At 44.5% G+C, this 25,342-nt stretch overlaps 1 protein-coding gene across 1 annotated transcript in view; it reads right to left on the bottom strand.

Moving 5' to 3' along the window:
* Positions 1 to 25,342, bottom strand: part of LOC128694125 (rab11 family-interacting protein 1) — a 130,424-nt gene that overhangs the window by 100,161 nt on the left and 4,921 nt on the right. The window contains exon 2 of the mRNA XM_070093600.1: positions 18,711 to 18,749. Within this exon, the coding sequence (XP_069949701.1) occupies positions 18,711 to 18,749 (39 nt within the window). The remainder of the gene's footprint in view (positions 1 to 18,710; positions 18,750 to 25,342) is intronic.

Here is a 25,342-nt window from a genome sequence, read left to right as displayed (position 1 = left end):
AACTAGTGGAAGCGATGCAATCCTAGTACACAATTGTATTTCTTTTTAAATAGTGGTGAAGATCCCAGCTCTGGTAAGCCAGCGGTCGCTTAATCAAGTGATACACAGTACTGGCACGCCAGTGGTTATTTAATAACCAATAACCAACGCCAGTTCGCAAGTGCTTCCTTAATCACTGAGCAGATCATTTCCTAAAGACCCGAGTAAGGAAATAGTTGTTTCGTGAAGAAACCACCATCAATGCGTTGGTGTATATATAATTAGATGCCACTCGGTGTATATATACACTGATGATGCTTCACTATGATTCTCTGCAATCCTCCCTCGCACTCACTTTTAATACATGTCGTGCCGAATAGGTAAAACTAGTCAATTAACAAGAACTCATTTAAAATTAAAAGTCCTTTCTAAAATTTTCTCTTATACGTTTAAAGATGTATAGTTTTTCATTTATGCTAATGAAAAAATTAATTTTGTACCAAAAAAAAAATTAGAAAATATACCTAACCTTATTATAACATGCGCAATTTAATTTAGCCTAGTCCAACTAAATATATTTTATACAAGTTTACAATAATTTAATAATAAAGTCAATGAAACATTTTGTCGTTAGGTTCAGAATGATTTTTGCGAAATTATTTTCGCCTGCTTTATTCGGCAAGAGCGTTGCTATTTAAGCCAAAATCGCAAGTTTTGCCTATTAGGCACGACATGTATATAAAAATAATGACACCGTTACTGCAACAGTCGTCAGAAGTCTCAAGTCAAGATTACTAACCTTGGAAGGGTTGCATTCAGGCACCAGAGACGCCTGCCTAGTGTGTTGCCACGCACTCAAAGCTGTTGTGTAAACATCCTTGTACCAATTATAGTCCTTATTACGCTGGCCTGAGACTATTAATGCCGGCCCATATAAAGCCCCACTTGTTTGCCAAACAATTTGTACAAACTATCCCCTCAAGGAAGGTTCCTTGATGTTGGTGAGGGGCTCTTGATTTAGGAAATTGGATCTGTGCTCCAGTTCCCCGAATTAAGCCTGAATGCCTTCCACATCCCCCCCAGGCGCTGTATAATCCTCCGGGTTTAGCGCTTCCCCTTGATTATAATAATAATAATCCACCCTTTATATCATCGAGGAATACGTTTACGCCAATGAGATAAAATCTATTTTGTCAGATTTATTTTCCTTTTAGATTGATATATTCATGCTAATTAACTTTCATTTTCCCGCCAAAATTTTCATGCGAATTAACTTCTCATTTTCCCACAAACTATTCATCTAATCTTGCTATGATGTATGTAATATGTAGGTTAATCCTATCCACCCTAAGGTTTTCCTAAATTTATCACGAAATAATTTCGTGGTCATCGTGAGGTTAGTGCAACAATGAAATTACACTTGGGCTGGATAACACGATCGTAGTTTTATAATCCATACTTGCAAGCTCTACCTTACGAGCATGACAATAGCGGAGCTTCCTGGCTGCCTCTTCACCGATACGGCTTGGGAACCACCAGGAGTCCCATCAGCTTTGCATTGTCCGTAGCTCTCCCTCACCGTCCTCGTGCTTGACAACACAAGTACATACTTGCTAAACAATACCAACAACTTGAGGGAGAACAGAATAAAAGTCACATTACCGTGGCTAGAACAATTCACAACTAACTCGTACATTGGAAATGAACCTTACAACGTTTCGGTCCATCCTGGACCATTGTAGAGTTGCGACTCGATAATAGTCCTGGGCAGAATGAAATGTCTTATCTCAAATTGGTGGGTTAGTTGTGAATTATGAACAGACAAGAGTTCATACACCAACGTGTCTATGGTCATAAACTATGTTATACACTAAGAGGCATGTATCTGTGCATAATATGTACAGAGCGTTAAACTAAAGTCATATTTTAGGCCTTAAAGAATTCTTCAAACCTAACAAATCCTGGGGGTGGGTAATGCGGTGTTATCTTCCACATGTAAGCATCACCGAAGCAGTAATCTACCTTAAAGTATACTATAGTCGTTAACCTAGCAGTGTGTTCAGGATTAAATTAAATTTTGGGTAAATACATTGTGCAGTTAATTTGGTAAGCTTAAAGCCCATCAACTACACGTTAGTAGTCATTAAGGTTGCAATTCACTTGTGCACTAACAATAAAGAACACTCGAATCGTTAAGCAGTTAAATTTAACCCTAAATAAGCTGTATTATTGGTGCCCTTATCAGTTCAATAAACCTCTCGTTGTATCTCTGATATCAGTTCGTCGTACTTGTCCAATAAGCTGCGATATTGCTTCTCTGAGCAGTTCTTGAACTTTGATAATTAATGTGTTTGGGTCGGAAGATGCACCAACCCTCTGATGGAAGTTGGTACCATCTGTCTCTTTTGTGTGCAGAAAGATGTTTTTTGTCGATTCCTCCCTAACTTGTAACAACCAAAAATTCTTGTGCGTTAACTTAAGTTATGCACATTCTTAGATGTATTTAAAGATATTTTAAATTACTTTTTTGGGGGGCAACCTCAGGTTGCTACGTTAGTTTTGGTGCAAAATTAAATAGTGGCACACAAAATGCATAACTTTAGTTAACAGTATTCATTAGAGATGGAGGAGGGGGGGACTAGGAATCTATAGGCGATCCTAATAATCTAAAAGGATCTAGAGTATGTCAGTAATAGGCTTCGACATCAATTTCTCCGTTTTGACAACATAACTCATTTCCCAGCACGTGCATATTTTAGAAGCGGAAGTCATTTTGAATACCACATTACCTTCCCTCAACGCGCACGAACTCTTTTTTTTATGAGGTTCCTACACTCACCCATACACAATCTGCCACAAGTTTATGACTCAAACTAGTAGCACAGGTGATCAAGACCGCAGCGACGCTCAACATTCCCTTGATACACAACGCTGGTGAACCGCTGTATTTGCAATTCGTACACTGGCTGGTTATCTGAATAAGCTATCACGTTATCTTCCAAATGAGCACATTTGGAAGACAACGTGACAAAAAGCGGAAGTTACAAATCAAGGAACATTCATACTTTCTTCTGTTTAAGGTGCATCATTGACGCAGTAATTATAGGTATGGGATAATGCAAATTGACCGAGGTAAATTGCTCAGAGATGGAAACGCCCCAAGCTTTCCATTCTCCGTTCAACAAAGGATCAACCTCACTACAGTTAAATTTATTTAATAAAAAAATGTGAAAAAGTAGACAAAGGGATTTCTTAGTGCTAGCACTAGAGAACAAGTGGTCTTTTACAGAAGACAAACACCACAAGCATAAATCTTATTCCTATAATTATATAAGTATACAAATACACCTATGTTAGGTCTATTTTAGAATATACAGTACCAAAATGTAGTCCACACCTGAGAAAGTCCTGAGGCTTGCAACTAGAATGGTTCCGGTTTAAACTACATAAGACTGAACCTGACCTCTAAAGAGGGGTCAGAGGAGACTGATGCAGTGGTCAGAGAAGTGGCAGATGCAGTTTAATATAGACAAATGCAAAGTTCTAAATGTTGGACAGGACAATAACCATGCCACATATAAACTAAATAATGTAGATCTTAATATTACGGATTGCGAAAAAGATTTAGGAGTTCTGGTTAGCAGTAATCTGAAACCAAGACAACAGTGCATAAGTGTTCGCAATAAAGCTAATAGAATCCTTGGCTTCATATCAAGAAGCATAAATAATAGGAGTCCTCAGGTTGTTCTTCAACTCTATACATCCTTGGTTAGGCCTCATTTAGATTATGCTGCACAGTTTTGGTCACCGTATTACAGAATGGATATAAATACTCTGGAAAATGTACAAAGGAGGATGACAAAGATGATCCCATGTATCAGAAACCTTCCCTATGAGGATAGACTAAGGGCCCTGAAACTGCACTCTCTAGAAAGACGTAGAATTAGGGGGGATATGATTGAGGTGTATAAATGGAAGACAGGAATAAATAAAGGGGATGTAAATAGTGTGCTGAAAATATCTAGCCTAGACAGGACTCGCAGCAATGGTTTTAAGTTGGAAAAATTCAGATTCAGGAAGGATATAGGAAAGTACTGGTTTGGTAATAGAGTTGTGGATGAGTGGAACAAACTCCCAAGTACCGTTATAGAGGCCAGAACGTTGTGTAGCTTTAAAAATAGGTTGGATAAATACATGAGTAGATGTGGGTGGGTGTGAGTTAGACCTGATAGCTTGTGCTAACAGGTCGGTTGCCGTGTTCCTCCCTTAAGTCAATGTGACCTGACCTGACTAGGTTGGGTGCATTGGCTTAAGCCGGTAGGAGACTTGGACCTGCCTCGCATGGGCCAGTGGGCCTTCTGCAGTGTTCCTTCGTTCTTATGTTCTTATGTTCAAAATACACAGTAACAGACCGCTTGAAATAAGTCAGTCACTGTGTGGTAAATATATAGAACGAGCAGGATGAAAGGGTGGCAGCAAACTTCATACACAGTTTCAAGAGCATCGTGCACTGGAATGTATACAGAGAATTGTGACTAATTTGATCACGTGCATTATAAACCTTTCCTACGAAGATAGGCTTTAGACACGGAATTTGCGCTCTTGGAAGAGAGGTACAGCAGAATTAGGGGAATATGACTGAAGGCTTGTGTAAGCATGTTAGATAGGAGTTAAGGCCAGTGGTTTTCATAAGGAAGTGCCATTGGAGTACCAACAAGGTAACATTTACCTTACCTTGATATACCTTTGATGAGTTTCGAGTCTTACTGCTCTGACTCACGAAATCGTAATGACACGATTGTAATCGTAATGACTACTCTGAGCCCACGCATGGGCCAGACTGGTCTGGTGCTAGCCTAGTGAACTAGGCTGTTGCTGCTGGAGGCCCGCTGCCACATATCCATCATAGCACAGCCTAGTTGATCTGGCACCTGGTGAAGATACCTGTCCAGTTTTCTCTTGAAGACTTGTGCACTTGTCCCAGCAGTGTTTTTGATATCTTCTAGTAAGACGTTGAATAATCTGGGGTCACGAATATTGATACAGTATTTCCTTATTGTGCCCACCGCACCCTGCTTTTCACTGGGTTTGTTTTGCACTTCCTCCTATATCTCTCCCTTCAGTATGTTGTTGTGGCAGTGTGCAAATTTGGGACCAGGCCCTCGAGTACTTTCCAGGTATATATGATCATGCATCTCTCTCCTCCGTTCCATTCAATACATGTTCAAGACAAAGGAATTACCAGTAATTTAAATAGTTTACTGGCTCTATGTGGCCCGTAAACGATCCCTATATTTGTTCAAACTCTGATATTTCTCCTGCCTTGAACGGGGTCGTCAACACTGAGCAATATTCCAAATGAAGGAGCCCTAGTGATTTGAAGTGTTACCACTGGCCTTATTTCCCCTTGTTTTAAAGACTCAATACCCACCCCGTCATCCTCCTGGCTGCCGTGAACTTTGTCTTATGTTCTCTGAAACAAATGTCAGCTGGCAATTATGAAAGTATTCAGGGAAACCTGCCAAACGGAGGTGGGAAGCATAGTGTCCCTGCACTCTAGAGGGGGTGGAGATGTTCTAGCTCGGAGGGCCATCTCAACTGTCATGTCAGCGCACTTCTCGCAAGACAGTGACGGTGTTTTTTTTTTTTTTTTTGGGGGGGGGTCACCATACCTCGTAGGAAGACGACCGATGTTTTCAGAAAAATGAATGAATTGTACAAATGGAAAAACGGAATAAAAAGAATTTAAACGACATGCTGAGAGTAGCGAAGATAGGACTGAAAGCAATGAAGTAGTCAAATTTAGATCTAGAAAAAAGATGTAGGTAAGCGCTGGCATGACTACAGTAGTTTTAAACTGAAACAAACTCCCACTTTATTATCAGGTAACAAAAGTTCTCGCCCCCAAAAGCTACCTGGGAGCTTGTTTCAATTTAAAACTACTGTTGTCATGCCAATACTTGCCCATATCCTTTTTCTAAATCTAAATTTATCTTAATTTAATCCACCCTAAACCCGTAGTGGTGGTACAGACGTTGAAACAATGCTCAAACGATGGAGCCTTGTATTAGTTTCTCCGAACTCATTCGACGAACTAAAAAAAAATAATAACGCTAAAATGTAGAAAAACCAGTGAAACAGCTTGCATGAGGTAAAGAGCCGAGCGCTGAGTGTCATCCGGTGTGGTCAGATATCGTAGCTGTACTGCTAGGAAATTAGCCAAGCGCCCCGGCACGAGATTACTCCACATCACACAACCCCAATGTCTTGGTCAGGAAGTTTATTCAGGTATACACAAATACAGTTACATAGAATTAGCATACATAGCAGCATATGTGTAGAGAACCTAGGATAACCCAAAAAAGTCAGACTTATTTCCATTGGGGTCCTTTTACCTTATTATAATATAAAAGTTATAATATTTTCTTATTATTCTATAATGAAAATAACATCTTATTATCATACTAAAAAGACTATCTATTACACGAGGGTCATTAAGACTATCTACAATACGAGGGTCATTACTAGGAATAAGGTAAAATTCCTAGTAATGACCTTAGTCGTACGTTATAGCAGCCAGCATTTTGCAAGCTGTGAGAAAGAAGTAGATGTGGGACGAGAGGGGAGGGAAGAGAAGAAACAGGGAGTGGGGGGATGGTAGAGAGATAAGAAATGGGGACGGGAAATGGGAGAGTAGGGGGAGGAGGATGGAAAAAAGAGGGGGGATAGTAAGGAGTCGTGGAGAGTTGGGGAAGAGAGGGGGATCTATCATATTCAAGTAAAAACAAAACCTGTACGGGTGGGAAAGGGGTTACCGAGTGTGATGGGTGGAGTTCGTATGAGGGAGAGGTGACACATATCCGCTTCCCTACCCTGTTCAATTCCCCAATCATTATGCCCTGACACACCCGCCACAGTGTCCACATTCTCCACTTCTACCACTATCATAGTATACAATTTCTCTATCCACTATCACAGTACCTAACACCCTCCACAGTCTCCATATTCTCTATACTTAACACACCCGCCACTCTCCACATCAATCACATTCTACCTAACGTACCGGCCAGTCTCCACATTCTCTACGTCATACCCGCCACGTAGTATCCACATATCACTGTGTATTGTACCTACACACCTGACACACGCAAAAGGACTTCCTTCCCCTCTCCCATTTTTGAAAATCAACCATTACTGTGTAAAAATGTCAAGATAATCTTACGGAAAAAATCAATTTATATCTCTAAATCAGTTAATGTACATCTTATATATCTTTCCCCTCCCCTCCCTCCCTCCTCCTCCTCCCCTTCCTCCTCCTCCCCTTCCTCCTCATCCTCCTCCTCCCATTCCTCCTCCTCCTCTCCTTCCTTCCTCCTCCTCCCTTCCCTCCTCCTCCTCCCCTTCCTCCTCCTCCTCCTCCTCCTCCTCCTCCTCCTCTCCCTTCCTCTCTCCTCCTCCCCTTCCTCCTCCTCCCTCCCTCCTCCTCCTCCTCCTCCTCCTCCTCCTCCTCCTCCTCCTCCTCCTCCTCCTCCTCCTCCTCCCCTCCCCTCCTCCTCCTCCTCCCTCCTCCCTCCTCCCCTTCCTCCTCCTTCTCCCCTTCCTCCTCCTCCTCTCCTTCCTACTCCTCCTCTCTTCCTCCTCCTCCTCTCCTTCCTCCTCCTCCTCCTCTCCTTCCTCCTCCTCCTCCTCCTCTCCATCCTCCTCCTCCTCCTCCTCTCCTTCCTACTCCTCCTCCTCCTCTCCTTCCTCCTCCTCCTCCTCCTCTCCTTCCTCCTCCTCCTCCTCCTCTCCTTCCTCCTCCTCCTCCTCCTTCCTCTCCTCCTCCTCTCCTCCTCTCCTCCTCCTCCTCTCCTCCTCCTCCTCCTCCTTCCTCCTCCTCCTCCTCCTCTCCTTCCTCCTCCTCCTCCTCTCCTTCCTCCTCCTCCTCCTCTCCTTCCTCCTCCTCCTCCTCCTCCTCTCCTTCCTCCTCCTCCTCCTCCTCCCTCCTCTTCCTCTCCTCTCCTCCTCCTCCTCCTTCTCCTCCTCTCCTTCCCTCCTCCTCCTCCTCTCCTCCTCCTCCTCTCCTTCTCCTCCCTCTCCTTCCTCCTCCTCCTCCTCTCCTTCTCCTCCTCTCCTCCCCTCCTCCTCCTCCTCTCCTCTCCTTCTCCTCCTCCTTCTCCTCCTCCTCCTCCTCCTCCTCCTCTCCTCCTCCTCCCTCCTCCTCCTCCTCTCCTCCTCCTCCTCCCTCTCTCCTCCTCCTCCTCCTCTCTTCCTCCTCCTCTCTTCCTCCTCCTCCTCCTCTCCTTCCTCCTCCTCTCCTTCCTCCTCCTCCTCCTCTCCTTCTCCTCCTCCTCCTCTCCTTCCACCTCCCTCCTCCTCTCCTTCCACCTCCTCCTCTCCTTCTCCTCCTCCCTCCCTCCTCCTCCTCCTCCTCCTCCTCTCCTTCCTCCTCCTCCTCCTCTCCTTCCTCCTCCTCTCCTTCCTCCTCCTCCTCCTCTCCTTCCTCCTCCTCCTCCTCTCCTTCCTCCTCCTCCTCCTCTCCTTCCTCCTCCTCCTCTCCATCCTCCTCCTCCTCCTCTCCTTCCTCCTCCTCCTCCTCCCTCCCTCCTCCTCCTCCTCCTCTCCTCCTCCTCCTCCTCCTTCCCTCCTCCTCCTCTCCCTCCTCCTCCTCCTCTCCTCCTCCCCTTCCTCCTCCTCTCCCTTCCCTCTTCCTCTCCCCTATGCTCCCCTCCTTCCTCTTCCTCTCCCCCCTGCTCCTCCCCTTCCTCTTCCTCTCCCCCCTGCTCCTCCTTCCCCTTCCCCTTCCTCCTCCCCTTCCTTCCTCCTCCTCCTCCCCTTCCTTCCTCCCTCCTCCCTTCCTTCCTCCTCCTCCTCCCCTTCCTTCCTCCTCATCCCCTTCCTTCCTCCTCATCCCCTTCCTTCCTCCTTCCCTCCCTTCCCTTCCTCCTTCCTCCTCCTCCTCCCCTTCCTTCCTCCTCCTCCTCCTCCTTCCTTCCTCCTCCTCCTTCCTTCTCCTCCTCCTCCTCCCCCTTCCTCCTCCTCCCTCCTTCCTTCCTCCTCCTTCCTACCTCCTCCTCCTCCTCCCCTTCCTTCCTCCTCCTCCTCCTACCCTTCCTTACTCCTCCTCCTCCTTCCTCCTCCTCCTCCCTTCCTTCCTCCCCTTCCTCCTCCTCCTCCTTCCTTCCTCCTCCTCCTCCCTTCCCTTCCTTCCTCCTCCTCCTCCTCCTTCCTTCCTCCTCCTCCTCTCCCTCCTCCTCCCTTCCTCCTCCTCTCCTCTCCTCCTCCTTCCCTCCTCCTCCTCTCCTCCTCCTCCCCTTCCCTTCCTCCTCTGTCCTTCCTCCTCCTCCTCTTCCTCTCCTCCTCTCCTTCCTCCTCCTCCTCCTCTCCTTCCTCCTCCTCTCCCCCTGCTCCTCCTGCCTTCACCTCCTCCCCTCTCTGTCCTCTTCCTCTCTGCTCCTCCTCCCCCTCTCTGCTCCTCCTCCCCCTCCCTCTCCTCCTCCCCCTCTCTCCTACTACTCCTCTCCCTCCCTATCCTCCTCCCCTTCCTCCTCATCCTCCTCCCCTTCCTCCTCATCCTCTCCTTCCTCCTCCTCTCCTTCCTCCTCCTCACCTTCCTCCTCCTCCTCCTCTCTTTCCTCCCCTTCCTCCTCCTCTCCCTTCCTCTTCCCCCTGCTCCTCCTCTTCCCCCCGCTCCTCCCCTTCCTCCTCCTCCTCTCACCTTCCTCCTCCTCCTCCTCTCACCTTCCTCCTCCTCCTCCTCCTCCTCTCCTTCCTCCTCCTCCTCTCCTTCCTCCTCTCCCTCCTCCTCTCCTTCCTCCTCTTCCTCCTCCTCCTCCTCTCCTTCCTCCTCCTCCTCTCCTCTCCTCTCCTTCCTCCTCCTCTCCTTCCTGCTCCTCCTCTCCTTCCTCCCCCACCGCTCCTTCCTCCTCCTCCTCTCCTTCCTCCTCCTCCTCATCTCCTTCCTCCTCCTCCTCCTCTCCTTCCTCCTCCTCCTCTCCTTCCTCCTCCTACACTCCTTCCTCCTCCTCCACTCCTTCCTCCTCCTCCTCTCCTTCCTCCTCCTCCTCTCCTTCCTCCTCCTCCTCTCCTTCCTCCTCCTCCTCCACTCCTTCCTCCTCCTCCACTCCTTCCTCCTCCTCCACTCCTTCCTCCTCCTCCTCTCCCTCCTCCTCTCCTTCCTCCTCCTCCTCTCCTTCCTCCTCCTCTCCGTCCTCCTCCTCTCCTTCCTCCTCCTCTCCTTCCTCCTCCTCTCCTTCCTCCTCCTCCTCCTCTCCTTCCTCCTCCTCCTCCTCCTCTCCTTCCTCCTCCTCCTCCTCCTCTCCTTCCTTCCTCCTCCTCCTCCTCTCCTTCCTCCTCCTCCTCTCCTTCCTCCTCCTCCTCCTCCTCACCTTCCTCCTCCTCCTCAACTTCCTCCTCCTCCTCCTCCTCTCCTTCCTCCTCCTCCTCCTCTCCTTCCTCCTCCTCTCCTTCCTCCTCCTCCTCTCCTTCCTCCTTCCTCCTCCTCCTCCTCCTCCTCTCCTTCTTCCTCCTCTCCCTTCCTCTTCCTCTCCCCCCTGCTCCTCCCCTGCCTTCACCTCCTCCCCCCTTCCTTCTCTCCCTCCTCCGCTCCCTCTCCCCTCCTCTCCTCTTCCCCCTCTCCCCTCCTCCGCTCCCTCTCCCCTCCTCCTCTCCTCTTCCCCCCTCCCCCTCCTCCGCTCCCTCTCCCCTCCTCCTCTCCTCTTCCCCCTCTCCCCTCCTCCTCCCCCCTCCTCCTCTTCCCTCTCTGCTCCTCCTCTCCCTCTCTGCTCCTCCTCCCCCTCTGCTCCTCCCCCTCTCTCCTACTACTCCTACTCCTCCTCTCCCTCCCTCCCTCCTCCTCCTCCTCTCTCTCTCCCTCCCTTCTCATCCTCCCTCCCCTCCTCCTCTCCCTCCCTCCTCATCCTCCCTCCCTCCTCATCCTCTCCCTCCTCCTCCTAATCCTCTCCCTCCTCCTCTCCCTCCCTCCCCCTCCTCCTCTCCCTCCCTCCCTCCCTCCTCCTCCTCCTCCTCTCCCTCCCTCCCCTCCTCCTCCTCTCTCCCTCCCTCCCTCCCTCCTCTCCCTCCTTCTCCCTCTCTCCCTCCTCCTCCTCTCCCTCCTTCTCCCTCTCTCCCTCCTCCTCCTCTCCCTCCTTCTCCCTCTCTCCCTCCTCCTCCTCTCTCTCCTCCTCCTTCTCTCCCTCCTCCTCCTCTCCCGCCCTCCTCCTACTCCTCCTCCTCTCCCGCCCTCCTCCTACTCCTCCTCCTCTCCCGCCCTCCTCCTACTCCTCCTCCTCCTCTCCCGCCCTCCTCCTACTCCTCCTCCTCCTCTCCCGCCCTCCTCCTACTCCTCTCCCGCCCTCCTCCTACTCCTCCTACTCCTCTCCCCCCTCCCTGCCTCCTCCTCTCCTCTCCTCTCTCTCCCTCCTACTCCTCCTCCTACTCTCCTCTCCCTCCCTCCTCCTCCTCTCCCTCCCTCCCTCCTACTCCTCTCCTCTCCCTGCCTCCTACTCCTCCCTCTCCCTCCTACTCCTCTCCCTCCCTCCTACTCCTCCTCCTCTCCCTCCCTCCTACTCCTCCTCCTCTCCCTCCCTCCTACGCCTCCTCCTCTCCCTCCCTCCTACTACTCCTCCTCTCCCTCCTACTCCTCCTCCTCTCCCTCCCTCTTACTCCTCTCCCTCCCTCCTACTCCTCCTCTCCCTCCCTCCTACTCCTCCTCCCCCTCCCCTTCTCTTTAATTCAGCTATGAGACGGCGGTAACAGGCACAGGACGTATGTAAAAATTTCCACGGAAAGCGGAAGTTGCCAGACCAAAAATCTAACACAATGGCGACATTAGCTTCACGATATTCAACAGTGTTCGGTGAAAGTTAAAACAGTATGCGTTAATGTTCACTGACGTTCAGTGAACCCTTACTTGTTTAAAAGAACCACATCTGCCTTCCATAAAAACATTCAGCGGTGCCGCTTTCTTAAACGAGTTTAATACATGTCGAATATTTTTTTTACTCTGATACCAATGTAACGTACCTCGTACCTATGAAGTGGGTGGTAATTAGACTACAGAAGGCCTATTATCTAAGCTCTTCCCGAGGCATGCTCAAGTTGCTCTGCTAAGTTTGATGTTTATCTCTCAGTAGTACCAGTTACCAGTAGATGACTCACTACCAACCGTCTGTGTGAATCACTGACTGTTATTCACGTTGCTGCTGACCATAGCATGTTTTTGAAAGCCGCTCACCCCCTAGGCACTGGTGGGTCAGTCTGAGATAGAGAGCAGAGAGGCAGGGCGGCTGATGGTGCTTCCCACACTTTCCGTTATAATTATACGTACTAACCAGCCTACGTGAGTGTTCTTAACCCCATCCACGTTTTGAACCCCACATGACATATCAGCTGCAAGGGCTGCAATCACTTGTACACTATTAAGAATACTTTAACCTCTAAATTAAATATTAGGGTGAACTCGCAGTATACATGTATATACAAGGGTAATAGGTTGGTAGACATGGCAGGTAGTAGATTGGTTATGTTACAGGCAATTCCAGGACCATTGCTCAGAATTTCAGGTATAATTTTCTTAAATATATCTTGATATATACAGGTATATGTACTACCCGTGTATCAATCAACATGTGCTCAGTGGGTAAACTTGCAGAGGATAAATATTAGTATCAGGTGGTGGCAAGTGTGCTGAAAGTGTTACATGGCCTCACTTCACCCACAACTGTGTATGCTGGCGCTTGGTCTTGCATCGACTACCACTACTGTGCTACCACTATTTTAAATACAGTCTTTCTACCTCCTGTACCCCTCAAGGAAGGTTCCTTGATGTTGGTGAGGGGCTCTTGATTTAGGGAATTGGATTTGTGCTCCAGTTCCCCGAATTAAGCCTGAATGCCTTCCACATCCCCCCCCCCAGGCGCTGTATAATCCTTTGGGTTTAGCGCTTCCCCCTTGATTATAATAATAATCTACCTCCTGTATACGACTGCAACATTTATACAATGCCCAGCCTCCTCTCTCACTCACCCACTCAGTTCACTGGCGTAAGCATCTGACTCAATGGCAAGGTTGGATTCCCAGCCATGGAAAAACACCAAGGAACAAAAGTGTTATCACTATGATGGCCGACTGGGTCATCAAGGATAAAAGGATGAGTTAGAAAACTCGCAGTCCTGCTGGAAAGTCGTTTCCCCTATATGAGAACTTTAATATCTACCGGACGTATTTCAGTGTTGGGTAAAAGTATCTATGTAATGCGACGTATCTAACGTTAATTAAAACAAACAAGCAAACATACACATATATTCAACATAAAAGGACAAGAGATCCTCTAAATATCTGACATGCCAAGTGTTCTTTTCCTACCTCGCTTCACCTCAAGACTGCCCCTTGCAACAGCGCTACTATGGAGTTTATGTATGTGTATATCTTATTTAATATTAGTAACTTGTATGCAGGATACAGTGTAGAAATGAAATATTTGAGCCTGCATAAGTGTTCTGCCTCATGACAACCTATCCTGGATAACACTGGCGTTCTGTACGCAACAGTGGAGAATAGACAAGCAATGAGGCGAGGTTATCTAGCTAAACCTGACGACAGAAGGACCAGGGGTGACATGATTACGACGTGCAAAATACTAAGCGATTGAGAGGGCAAATCTGTTCAAGAGGTGGGTCTCAGGTACACATTGTCACAGCTGAAAGTTAAAAACAGACGAGTCACAGGGGTGTCTGGCAATACTTGTTTAGCCAAAGACATTGAAATGGTAGAGGCAGGCGTTGTAGTTCTGAGGGAAAAATGCCTTGTTAATGAGAGAGGTCAGGGGCGAATAGTCAGACTGGTTCAAGCTGATAGGAAACCAACAGTAACCCAAATAATCATGTGTTACAAGAGTGATATGCACAAGAACATCTCTGAATACACAACACATCGAACCCTGAAGTGGATGGACTACAACTGCAGAAGACCACTCCGTGTTCCACTTCTATCAGCTAAGAACAGGAAACTGAGGTTACAGTGGGCACGAACTCGCCAACAAAAAGTATAGATAAAGATTGGAAAAACGTTGCTTGGTCTGACGAATCCGATTTCTGTTGCGACATGCAGACGGTTGGGTCAGAATTTGGGATGTAGTGGAACGGGAGATTCGCAGCATGAATGTGTAGCCGACAAATCTGCAGAACCTGTGTGATGCTGTCATGTCAATGTGGATCAGGATCTCAAGGAATGTTTCTAACATCTTGCCGGGTGCATGCCACGAAAAATTCAGGCTGTTCTTGTTATACATGATACATATATTTTTATTCTCCTCTACCTCTCCGCCTCCTATGTATATCTCATAAAATTCCATTTCTTGAGTGTAGGATGGGCCATCTTGAGAAATGGTAATTCCCAGTTGGTAGTAACTCCAGTTCTGCTGGACTACCTGATTTACACTCCTCGTATGAACCCACATCTTGAGTGATGCAATATGATAGGGGAAACAGCTAGCTTTTGTTCCCACTGTGTAACTATTATATAAAATAGGGCAGTAGCATAATGTCAATGTATCCAGTTTTAATAAAAACCTTTCCCTGCCTCCATTTCGTGATTTTCTCTATCCTTGCCTCTCCCCCTCCCCCCTTTCCCATTCATCACCACTACCCTAACCCACAAACCACTCACCCACACTAACATAATTACAAGCTTCTTATTAGTGGCAGTTAGGCTTGAACCTAGATCATTTGAGAGTTATACCACAATCTAATTTTCTCAACTATGTTAATGGCTCCTTACCTCTACCAGGTTTACATACACTTAACATATGAGCTAACTCCTTAACGAAACAAAGAGAAAGTGGCCTTAAAGTGTCGTGTTTTGGCAGGATTAACTTGCGTATTGCAGACAAGAACATGCATACGTATACATATGTGTACACACACGTACACACACACACACACACACACACACACACAGGAAGTATATTTCTTCAGTCATAGAGTAGTCAGGCCGTGGAATAGCCTACAAAGTGACGTAGTGGAGGCGGGAACCATACATAGTTTTAAGGCGAGGTATGATAAAGCTCATGGAGCAGGGAGAGAGAGGACCTAGTAGCACTCAGTGAAGAGGCGGAGCCAGGAGCTATGACTCGACCCCTGCAACCACAAATAGGTGAGTACACAAGCACGCACGCATATACAACAGGCCTAGTGTCTAATCGACATGGGCCTAAGACAAAATAGTAACACACACACACACACACACACACACACACACACACACACACACACACACACACAGTTCCAACAGAACAAGCTGATATCAGGACAGTGTTTCGCTGTGTAGAAGAGCTTTATCAAGTCATGTTGCGATGAAAATCTACACGGTGAAACATTGTCGCAACAAACGCTTGTTTTTTTTTTTTTAATTTTAATGGCATATAATATCGATAAACAAGACAAGTACAACAGATGGGCATCTTTATTGTAGATACTTAACTGCTGAACATTTGTCTTATTCATCTAAAAGTGTCTTCTACTGGAACTTATAATTCTATTTTCATACCTTTTAAGCAGCTGACTCTGAGGAAACCTATCAAAGTACACCTTAAAAACCTGCAATAATTTTGGAAGATTTTACAATATATCAAATTATTTTAAGTACAGTTTAGTAACAACACAAGCAAACTAAAATTTGTGCCTCAACTCTTGAAGCTAAATGAACCACACGGGTCACGTCACAGAAAAACTACTGTTAACAGTGTAATATATATATATATATATATATATATATATATATATATATATATATATATATATATATATATATATATATATATATATATATGTCGTGCCGAATAGGCAGACCTTGCCATCTTGGCCTAAATAGCAACGCTCATCTTGCCATATAGGACAAGTGAAAATTTGTGTATGCAATAATTTCGCCAAAATCATTCTGAACCTAACGAAAAAAATGTTTGATTGTGTTTGTTTAGTTTGTTTGTAAACGTATTTAAAATATATTTAGTTGGGTTAGGCTAAAATAAATTGCTCTTGTTATAATAAGGTTAGGCAAATTTTCTAAGATTCTTTTGGTGTAAAATTAGTTTTTTTTACATTAACATTAATGAAAAAAATATATTTTTAAACGTATAAGAGAAAATTTTAGAAAGGACTTAATTTTAAATGAGTTCTTGCTAATTGACCAGTTTTACATATTCGGCACGACATATATTATATATATACATGTATATATACATAGCCTAGCAACTTTACAGACAGGCTCCCTTGCTAGCCTGACGTACGGATTATGGGACTGTGATTATTATAGGGAATTTCTAAACTCGAAAGGGGTCATGCAGCATCTTGGGAAAGGAGGTAATTAGGCTTGGTTCAGAAAAGAAAACGCTGATCTAATTCCTTGGATAAAGAGCCCTTCATTATCAGGCATTTCCCCTTGATGGAACACGGTAGTAGAGCTACCGGTAAGACTACAGCACCAGGACTACTAGGCAGGTCATACTCTCAATCATTCACACTCGTCCTGTTATTGGACCAGGACAATCAAATTCTCAATTTCAACATCTCGCAGGGACAATGGAAACTTGTCACTTCAAAATTCGCCCTCAAGAAGTACATACCAGCGCACAACCTAACACAACGCCAGCACAAGAACAGGAATCACAGAGCACAAAAGAACTTGCTATCCAAATTTTTAGCTTCTCTACAAGGACCTGTCTTCTCATTCACTCCCTCCTTGAACCGTCTTCCAACGCGCTCACCTGACACTCCCTACTTCCCCACACGGTGACAGGTGCAACTTTTCCAATAAATTAATGTTCTCTTTTCACTTATGTATTTGCTGAAGAGGATCCCAGCAAGCAGTCGTAATATACAGATCAATCACCCTCCTCCTGTGGTTCTGTCTCCATGTGGGTTATTATAGAGCACTGACAAGTGTTCATTACACCTTAGTTTTTCAAACTCTCAAGATTTACCTCCAATTTGCGGGTTACTTGTAAATTTTTCCAGCCATGGTGTTATAACTTGTTCTTCACTACTTGAAAATTCCTTCCAATTACTTAAAACCTTATTGTAACTCAAGAAGTATACAACACCGGCATACTGGAATAAAAACACATGCAGTATGAAAACATTATCTGAGACTTTCGCTTGGGGACTATGCTATTTCAAATGAAGTGAAAAAGCTTGGCGTTTAAAGAGAAACATTGTCTTAACACTTCCATTCTGCATAGTGTTTTTATTCTAAAACACTACTGCCAAAGTTATTGTTAATGAACGAGATAATACCGGCAAGTTGTTGATCAATACACACAAGCCAACACTTGGGACATTTAAATAAAGAAAAGTTCGGTCTTGGGACCTTGTTTATTTCTGAGAAAGGCCCCAGAACTGAAATATTTTCTCATTAAAATGTCTAGGTGTTTGCTTTAGTATATTCATGCCTACGAGTAAGATGGATGAAGAATTAGTATATTACGACGAGTGTAGTTAGGCAAGATCAATGTATATTATAATTCATGTCTTGCCAACACGCGCAGTGTGAATGCAAAAGGTGCAAAATAAGCATTTAGTGGACAAGTTTTCCCTTTACCAAAACAAAACAGTGAAACGCTGCCACAATGGAAGCTTGCGCTGCAAATTCTGTCCATCCTAGTATCTGTCGGCAAGTGTTACATCGACACGCATGAAACTGATAAATTGCTGCACGCACATGCGCTCGCACTAGTTTACAGTCACTTACAATGGCGTGCGTATGTCCGCTTTTCTCTGGATCTGTTGACAGACCTATCCAAGTGTAATAAACATTGACAAATGAACCCACAAAGACAACAGTAACATACAAGCGAACTATTATTAACACTAGGCAGTAGGACGGCACCCAATCCGGAAACTATTACCTGTCCTCTTGGTAGCAGTTTCGGAGGTAACCATTCACGATGATGAAGCTACTCGTAGCGAAACGTTCTTTAATAAATATCCTTAACCATACATAAGTGCCCTTTGCCACTGAATGTAATCTGGTTCAATCCAAGGAAAGTGAGATCAGGTCCAATTCCTTGAATCAAAAGTTCTCTTACCCCTAAAGGAAATAGCCAACCAATAGAAATGCTGTTGCTAGATGAGGTCTTTAGTGCCAAAGAAAGTGCAGGTTTGCTGCTAGACTGTGAAGGCGACAAGACGTATCATAATTTATACCTAGAAAACTCTCGAGGGATTATTCCCAGATCTGACCATCGAAATGTGCCTCGAAAGATGTAAAATATCCCCAATGAAAGCAGGTGACTAATAAGTACATTAAGAAGTGACTCAATAAGAGTAAAAGGACGAAGGTTTTTCAACACCCCGTTTCATTCACAAGGAAAATTATCAACAGACCCCTAGCAGTCTTTAGGAGGAACTTGAAAATTCCTGATCAGTTGGCCTGTAGTGCCTTGTTGGACTGTCAGCAGTCCACACCAACAGCTCAACTGATCAGGCTGTCAACATGGAGGACTGGTCTGGGACTAGGCTGCAGGGGCAGTGACCCTTGGAACTGTCTACAAGTAAACAGCTAGACAAGTTCTAGTGCCACATTTGAGTGCATGTGGGAGGAAGGGGGTGCTGAGAGCGGGGTTGCTGCTAGACAAGTTTCTAATATGACACATCTAGCTTCAAGCACCACACAGCTTTCACTGAAGTCTTACTCACAGTTACATACAGCATATAGTAATCAAAATATTTCATATTGAAAATACACAAGTTACTCACCATTTTTGCCTTTGTAGTTGAGATTTCTTGCTTTTTGTACTGAAAAGAAAAAGAAATATTAGTCCAAACAATTGCCAAAAACTTTTTAAAAGCCCATGAAAAATACAGTATCACTCCTTCCCCTCAGATTTGGTGTTACGCCAAAAGAATAAATAACAAGAGCTACTGCGGCTAAGTATATATATATATATATATATATATATATATATATATATATATATATATATATATATATATATATATATATATATATATATATATATATATATATATATTAATTACAGGTTAGTATATTTGGAAAAAAATAGCGACATGTAGCGCATTGAAGACCATATCGCTTTCTCCCCGATCTACAACGGGATAGGTTATATTTCTGCCTACACATGGCTCACTGGGCAACAATCTGTTGCCTTCTGTCTATATCTCTGTTCCCATCTTTCTCCATGTCCCCCATCTCTCCCACTGTCTCCCATCTCTCCCACTGTCTCCCATCTCTCCCACTGTCTCCCATCTCTCCCACTGTCTCCCATCTCTCCCACTGTCTCCCATCTCTCCCACTGTCTCCCATCTCTCCCACTGTCTCCCATCTCTCCCACTGTCTCCCATCTCTCCCACTGTCTCCCATCTCTCCCACTGTCTCCCATCTCTCCCACTGCCTCCCACTGTCCCCCATCTCTCCCACTGTCCCCCATCTCCCCCTCCCCATCCCTCTCTCCCCCATCCCTCTCTCCCTGTCCCCATCTCTTAGAGAGACAAAGAAGAAAGTGTTAGGTTGTCATATTTCAAATCTCAGTAAGTGGTCAGAACTGTACACCTAAAATGTACTAAACACAAAAATTGCGGAAATCATAAAACATGTCTGTAAAAAAAAATTGCGTATTTAACCTGAATAAAGAGGGATCATGCAGCATCTGAGGAATGCAAGGTAATCAGGTTTAATGCTATGAAGGAGAGCCCAGCTATGTACAAGAGCTTTTTATCATCAGGGTACTCTCCCTCTTGAGTCGACAAAGAGTTCAAACATTTAAAATGGCATTCAATGTATTTTGTAACCATTTCATTTTAGTCCCATATCCATCACATACACAAAACATTGTAGGATACAATTCAGGGGCCAATCTTTTGCACAGTGCTGCCTTGTATATGCACCAAATCAGTAAACTCCACCACATCAGTAAACTCATTACCCGCCTCCCCATAATGCACCCTTATTGCCTTCTGGGTTCAGGACCATCCTATTGTATTGTCCTTCTCTTGGATAGTGTTGAACATTGGAAAATGTACTCCTAAATACAACATCCTGTACCTCCTAGCCATCAGGCCTCAGTCACCATACCACAGCATCAGACTGCAATGTGCAGCAATAGGAAATGCTAGCAAATGAAGTTAATTAGTTTCTCACATTCAAGGCCTAACAACTGCATGTGGGTCAAAGAGGCTGAAATTCATCTGAATACTAATAGTCAAGGATACCAATAGTCAAGAGGTGCATATCTGTACATAAACAGATACATATACACCTTTGTGCTTGCAGATATACACCTCTCAGCATGTGCATGGATGTTGTGCAAATGATAAGAAAGAGATGATTATGGATGTTATGAATGGGAAGAAGCTGGATGTCCTGGCTTTAAGTGAAACAAAGCTGAAGGGGGTGGGAGAGTTTCAGTAGAGAGAAGTAAATAGGGTTAGGTCAGGGGTTTCAAATAGAGTTAGAGCTAAAGAAGGAGTAGTAATAATGTTGAAGGATAAGCTATGGCAGGAAAAGAGGGAGTATAAACGTATTAATTCAAGGATTATGTGGAGTAAAATAAAAGTTGGATGTGAAAAGTGGGTTATAGTAAGCGTATATGCACCTGAAGAAGAGAGAAGTGTAGAGGAGAGAGATTTTGGGAAATGCTGAGTGTGTGGGGAGTTTTGAACCAAGTGTGAGAGTACTTGTGCTTGGGGATTTCAATGCTACAGTGGGTAAAAATGTTGTGGAGGGAGTAATAGGTAAATTTGGGGTCCCAAGGGTAAATGGAAATGGGTAGCATTTAATTGAGCTGTGTGTAGAAAGAGGTTTGGTAATAATACATATTTTATGAAAAAGAGGATAAATAAATGTACAAGGTATGATTTAGCACGTAATGAAAGTGGTTTGTTAGATTATATATTGGTGGATAAAATGTTGATGGGTAGGTTTCAGGATGTACATGTTTATAGAGGGGCAACTGATATATCGGATCATTATTTAGTTGTAGCTACAGTTAGACTAAGAGGTTATTATTTTTTTTTATTATCACACCGGCCGATTCCCACCAAGGCAGGGTGGCCCGAAAAAGAAAAACTTTCACCATCATTCACTCCATCACTGTCTTGCCAGAAGGGTGCTTTACACTACAGTTTTTAAACTGCAACATTAACACCCCTCCTTCAGAGTGCAGGCACTGTACTTCCCATCTCCAGGACTCAAGTCCGGCCTGCCGGTTTCCCTGAATCCCTTCATAAATGTTACTTTGCTCACACTCCAACAGCACGTCAAGTATTAAAAACCATTTGTCTCCATTCACTCCTATCAAACACGCTCACGCATGCCTGCTGGAAGTCCAAGCCCCTCGCACACAAAACCTCCTTTACCCCCTCCCTCCAACCCTTCCTAGGCCGACCCCTACCCCGCCTTCCTTCCACTACAGACTGATACACTCTTGAAGTCATTCTGTTTCGCTCCATTCTCTCTACATGTCCGAACCACCTCAACAACCCTTCCTCAGCCCTCTGGACAACAGTTTTGGTAATCCCGCACCTCCTCCTAACTTCCAAACTACGAATTCTCTGCATTATATTCACACCACACATTGCCCTCAGACATGACATCTCCACTGCCTCCAGCCTTCTCCTCGCTGCAACATTCATCACCCACGCTTCACACCCATATAAGAGCGTTGGTAAAACTATACTCTCATACATTCCCCTCTTTGCCTCCAAGGACAAAGTTCTTTGTCTCCACAGACTCCTAAGTGCACCACTCACTCTTTTTCCCTCATCAATTCTATGATTCACCTCATCTTTCATAGACCCATCCGCTGACACGTCCACTCCCAAATATCTGAATACGTTCACCTCCTCCATACTCTCTCCCTCCAATCTGATATTCAATCTTTCATCACCTAATCTTTTTGTTATCCTCATAACCTTACTCTTTCCTGTATTCACCTTTAATTTTCTTCTTTTGCACACCCTACCAAATTCATCCACCAATCTCTGCAACTTCTCTTCAGAATCTCCCAAGAGCACAGTGTCATCAGCAAAGAGCAGCTGTGACAACTCCCACTTTGTGTGTGATTCTTTATCTTTTAACTCCACGCCTCTTGCCAAGACCCTCGCATTTACTTCTCTTACAACCCCATCTATAAATATATTAAACAACCACGGTGACATCACACATCCTTGTCTAAGGCCTACTTTTACTGGGAAAAAATTCCCCTCTTTCCTACATACTCTAACTTGAGCCTCACTATCCTCGTAAAAACTCTTCACTGCTTTCAGTAACCTACCTCCTACACCATACACTTGCAACATCTGCCACATTGCCCCCCTATCCACCCTGTCATACGCCTTTTCCAAATCCATAAATGCCACAAAGACCTCTTTAGCCTTTGTGGCATTTATGGATTTGGAAAAGGCGTATGACAGGGTGGATAGGGGGGCAATGTGGCAGATGTTGCAAGTGTATGGTGTAGGAGGTAGGTTACTGAAAGCAGTGAAGAGTTTTTTACGAGGATAGTGAGGCTAAGAGGTAGATGGGACAAAAGGAAAATGGCAATAGCAAGTAAGAGAGGTGAAAGTATACAAACTAAGGAAGAGGAAGTTAGGGTGAAATATAAACAACTATTGGCAGAAAGGTGGGCTAGTGCAAGTATGAGTAGTGGAGGGGGGGGGGTTGATGAGGGTTGGAATAGTTTTAAAAAGGCAGTATTAGAATGTGGAGCAGAAGTTTGTGGTTATAGGAGGGTGGGTGCAGGAGGAAAGAGGAGTGATTGGTGGAATGATGAAGGGTGTGATAAAAGAGAAAAAGGTAGCTTATGAAACATTTTTACAAAGCAAAAGTGTTATAAGAAGAACAGAGTATATGGAGAGTAAAAGAAAAGGGAAGAGAGTGGTGAGAGTGTAAAAGGAGAGCAGATGATAGAGTAGGAGAGGCACTGTCAAAAAATTTTGATGAAAATAAGAAAAAAATTTGGAGTGAGATAAACAAGTTAAGAAAGCCTAGGGAATGAATGGATTTGCCAGTTAAAAACAGAGTAGGGGAGTTAGTAGATGGGGAGATGGAGGTATTGGGTAATGGTGGGATTATTTTGAGGAGCTTTTAAATGTTGATGAAGAAAGGGAGGCAGTAATTTCATGCACTGGCCAGGGAGGTATACCATCTTTTAGGAGTGAAGAAGAGCAGGATGTGAGTGTGGGGGAGGTGCGCGAGGCATTGCATAGAATAAAAGGGGGTAAAGCAGCTGGAACTGACGGGATCATGACAGAAATGTTAAAAGCAGGGTTAATAAATGTATGAAAGAGGGGAAGGTACCTAGGGATTGGCAGAGAGCATGTATAATTCCTTTATATAAAGGGAAGGGGGACAAAAGGGACTGTAAAAATTATAGAGGAGTAAGTTTACCAAATTTACCAGGTAAAGTGTATGGTAACATTATTATTGAAAGAATTAGAGGCAAGACAGAATGTAGGACTGCGGATGAGCAAGGAGGTTTTAGAGTGGGTAGGGGATGTGTAGATCAAGTGTTTACATTGAAGCATATATGTGAACAATATTTAGATAAAGGTAGAGAAATTTTCATTGCATTTATGGATTTAGAAAAGGCACAAGATAGAGTGGATAGGGGAGCAATGTGGCAGATGTTGCAAGTATATGGAATAGGTAATAAGTTACTAAATGCTGTAAAGAGCTTTTATGAGGATAGTGAGGCTCAGGTTAGGGTGTGTAGAAGAGAGGGAGACTACTTCCCGGTAAAAGTAGGTCTTAGACAGGGATGTGTAATGTCACCATGGCTGTTTAATATATTTATAGATGGGGTTGTAAAAGAAGTAAATGCTAGGTGTTGTAGAGAGGGGTGGGATTAAATTATAGGGAATCAAATACAAAATGGGAATTGACACAGTTACTTTTTGCTGATGATACTGTGCTTATGGGAGATACTAAAGAAAAGTTCCAAAGGTTAGTGGGCGAGTTTGGGTGTGTGTAAAGGTAGAAAGTTGAAAGTGAACATAGAAAAGAGTAAGCTGATGAGGGTATCAAATGATTTAGATAAAGAAAAATTGGATATCAAACTGGAGGAGGAGGAGTATGGAAGTGAATGTTTTCAGATATTTGGGAGTTGACGTGTTGGCGGATGGATTTATGAAGGATGAGGTTAACCATAGAATTGATGAAGGAAAAAAGGTGAGTGGTGCATTGAGGTATGTACATGTGGAGACAAAAAAAAACATTATCTATGGAGGCAAAGAAGGGAATGTATGAAAGTATAGTGGTACCAACACTCTTATATGGGTGTGAAGCTTGGGCTGTAAATGCTGCAGTAAGGCGGCGGTTGGAGGCAGTGGAGATGTCCTGTAAGGGCAATATGTGGTGTAAATATTATGCAGAGAATTCGGAGTGTGGAAATTAGGAGAAGGTGTGGAGTTAATAAAAGTATTAGTCAGAGGGCTGAAGAGGGGTTGTTGAGGTGGTTTGGTCATTTAGAGACAATGGATCAAAGTAGAATGACATGGAGAGCGTATAAATCTGTAGGGGAAGGAAGGAGGGGTAGGGGTCGTCCTCGAAAAGGTTGGAAGGAGGGGGTAAAGGAGGTTTTGTGGGCGAGGGGCTTGGACTTCCAGCAAGTATGCGTGAGCGTGTTAGATAGGAGTGAATGGAGACGAATGGTATTTGGGACCTGACGAGCTGTTGGAGTGTGAGCAGAGTAATATTTAGTGAAGGGATTCAGGGAAACCGATTATTTTTGTATAGCCGGACTTGAGTACTGGAAATGGGAAGTACAATGCCTGCACTTTAAAGGAGGGGTTGGAATATCGGCAGTTTGGAGGGATATGTTGTACAATACATCTTTATACGTATATGCTTCTAAACTGTTGTGTTCTGGGCACCTCTGCAAAAACAGTGATTATGTATGAGTGAGGTGAAAGTGTTGAATGATGATGAAATTATTTTCTTTTTGGGGATTTTTTCTTTCTTTTTGGTTCACCCTGCCTCGGTGGGAGACGGCCGACTTGTTGGAAAAAAAAAATTATATACACACACACAAACGCACACCTGTGTATGTATATATACCCTGGGTAAAGAGGTTATTCAAAATTGAGTGACAGGGTCTGTGTGTGGGTTTGTGGGTTTTAAGATCATGATATATAATACCAACGAGTTGATGAATAAGACATTTGCAGCACCTAGGTATCCTTTGAGAGATGTTTCACTTTCCAGGAGCACTAAGTCTCAATGAAGTTACTCAGACATTGCACATGTAACATCATATTTATCAACAAGGCTGAATGCTCCTGGTGGTAGTACACAAAGTGATAAGACAAGCATTCTGATTGATAATGAGGCGAGTGATAATGCAATAGACAGAAAGTTTATATTAATATAA

The sequence above is a fragment of the Cherax quadricarinatus genome, chromosome 43, assembly GCF_038502225.1.
Source record: "Cherax quadricarinatus isolate ZL_2023a chromosome 43, ASM3850222v1, whole genome shotgun sequence".
NCBI classification, from domain to species: Eukaryota; Metazoa; Arthropoda; class Malacostraca; order Decapoda; family Parastacidae; genus Cherax; species Cherax quadricarinatus.
Note: the sequence above shows the minus strand (reverse complement) of the source record. Positions and strands in the feature narration are given on the sequence as shown.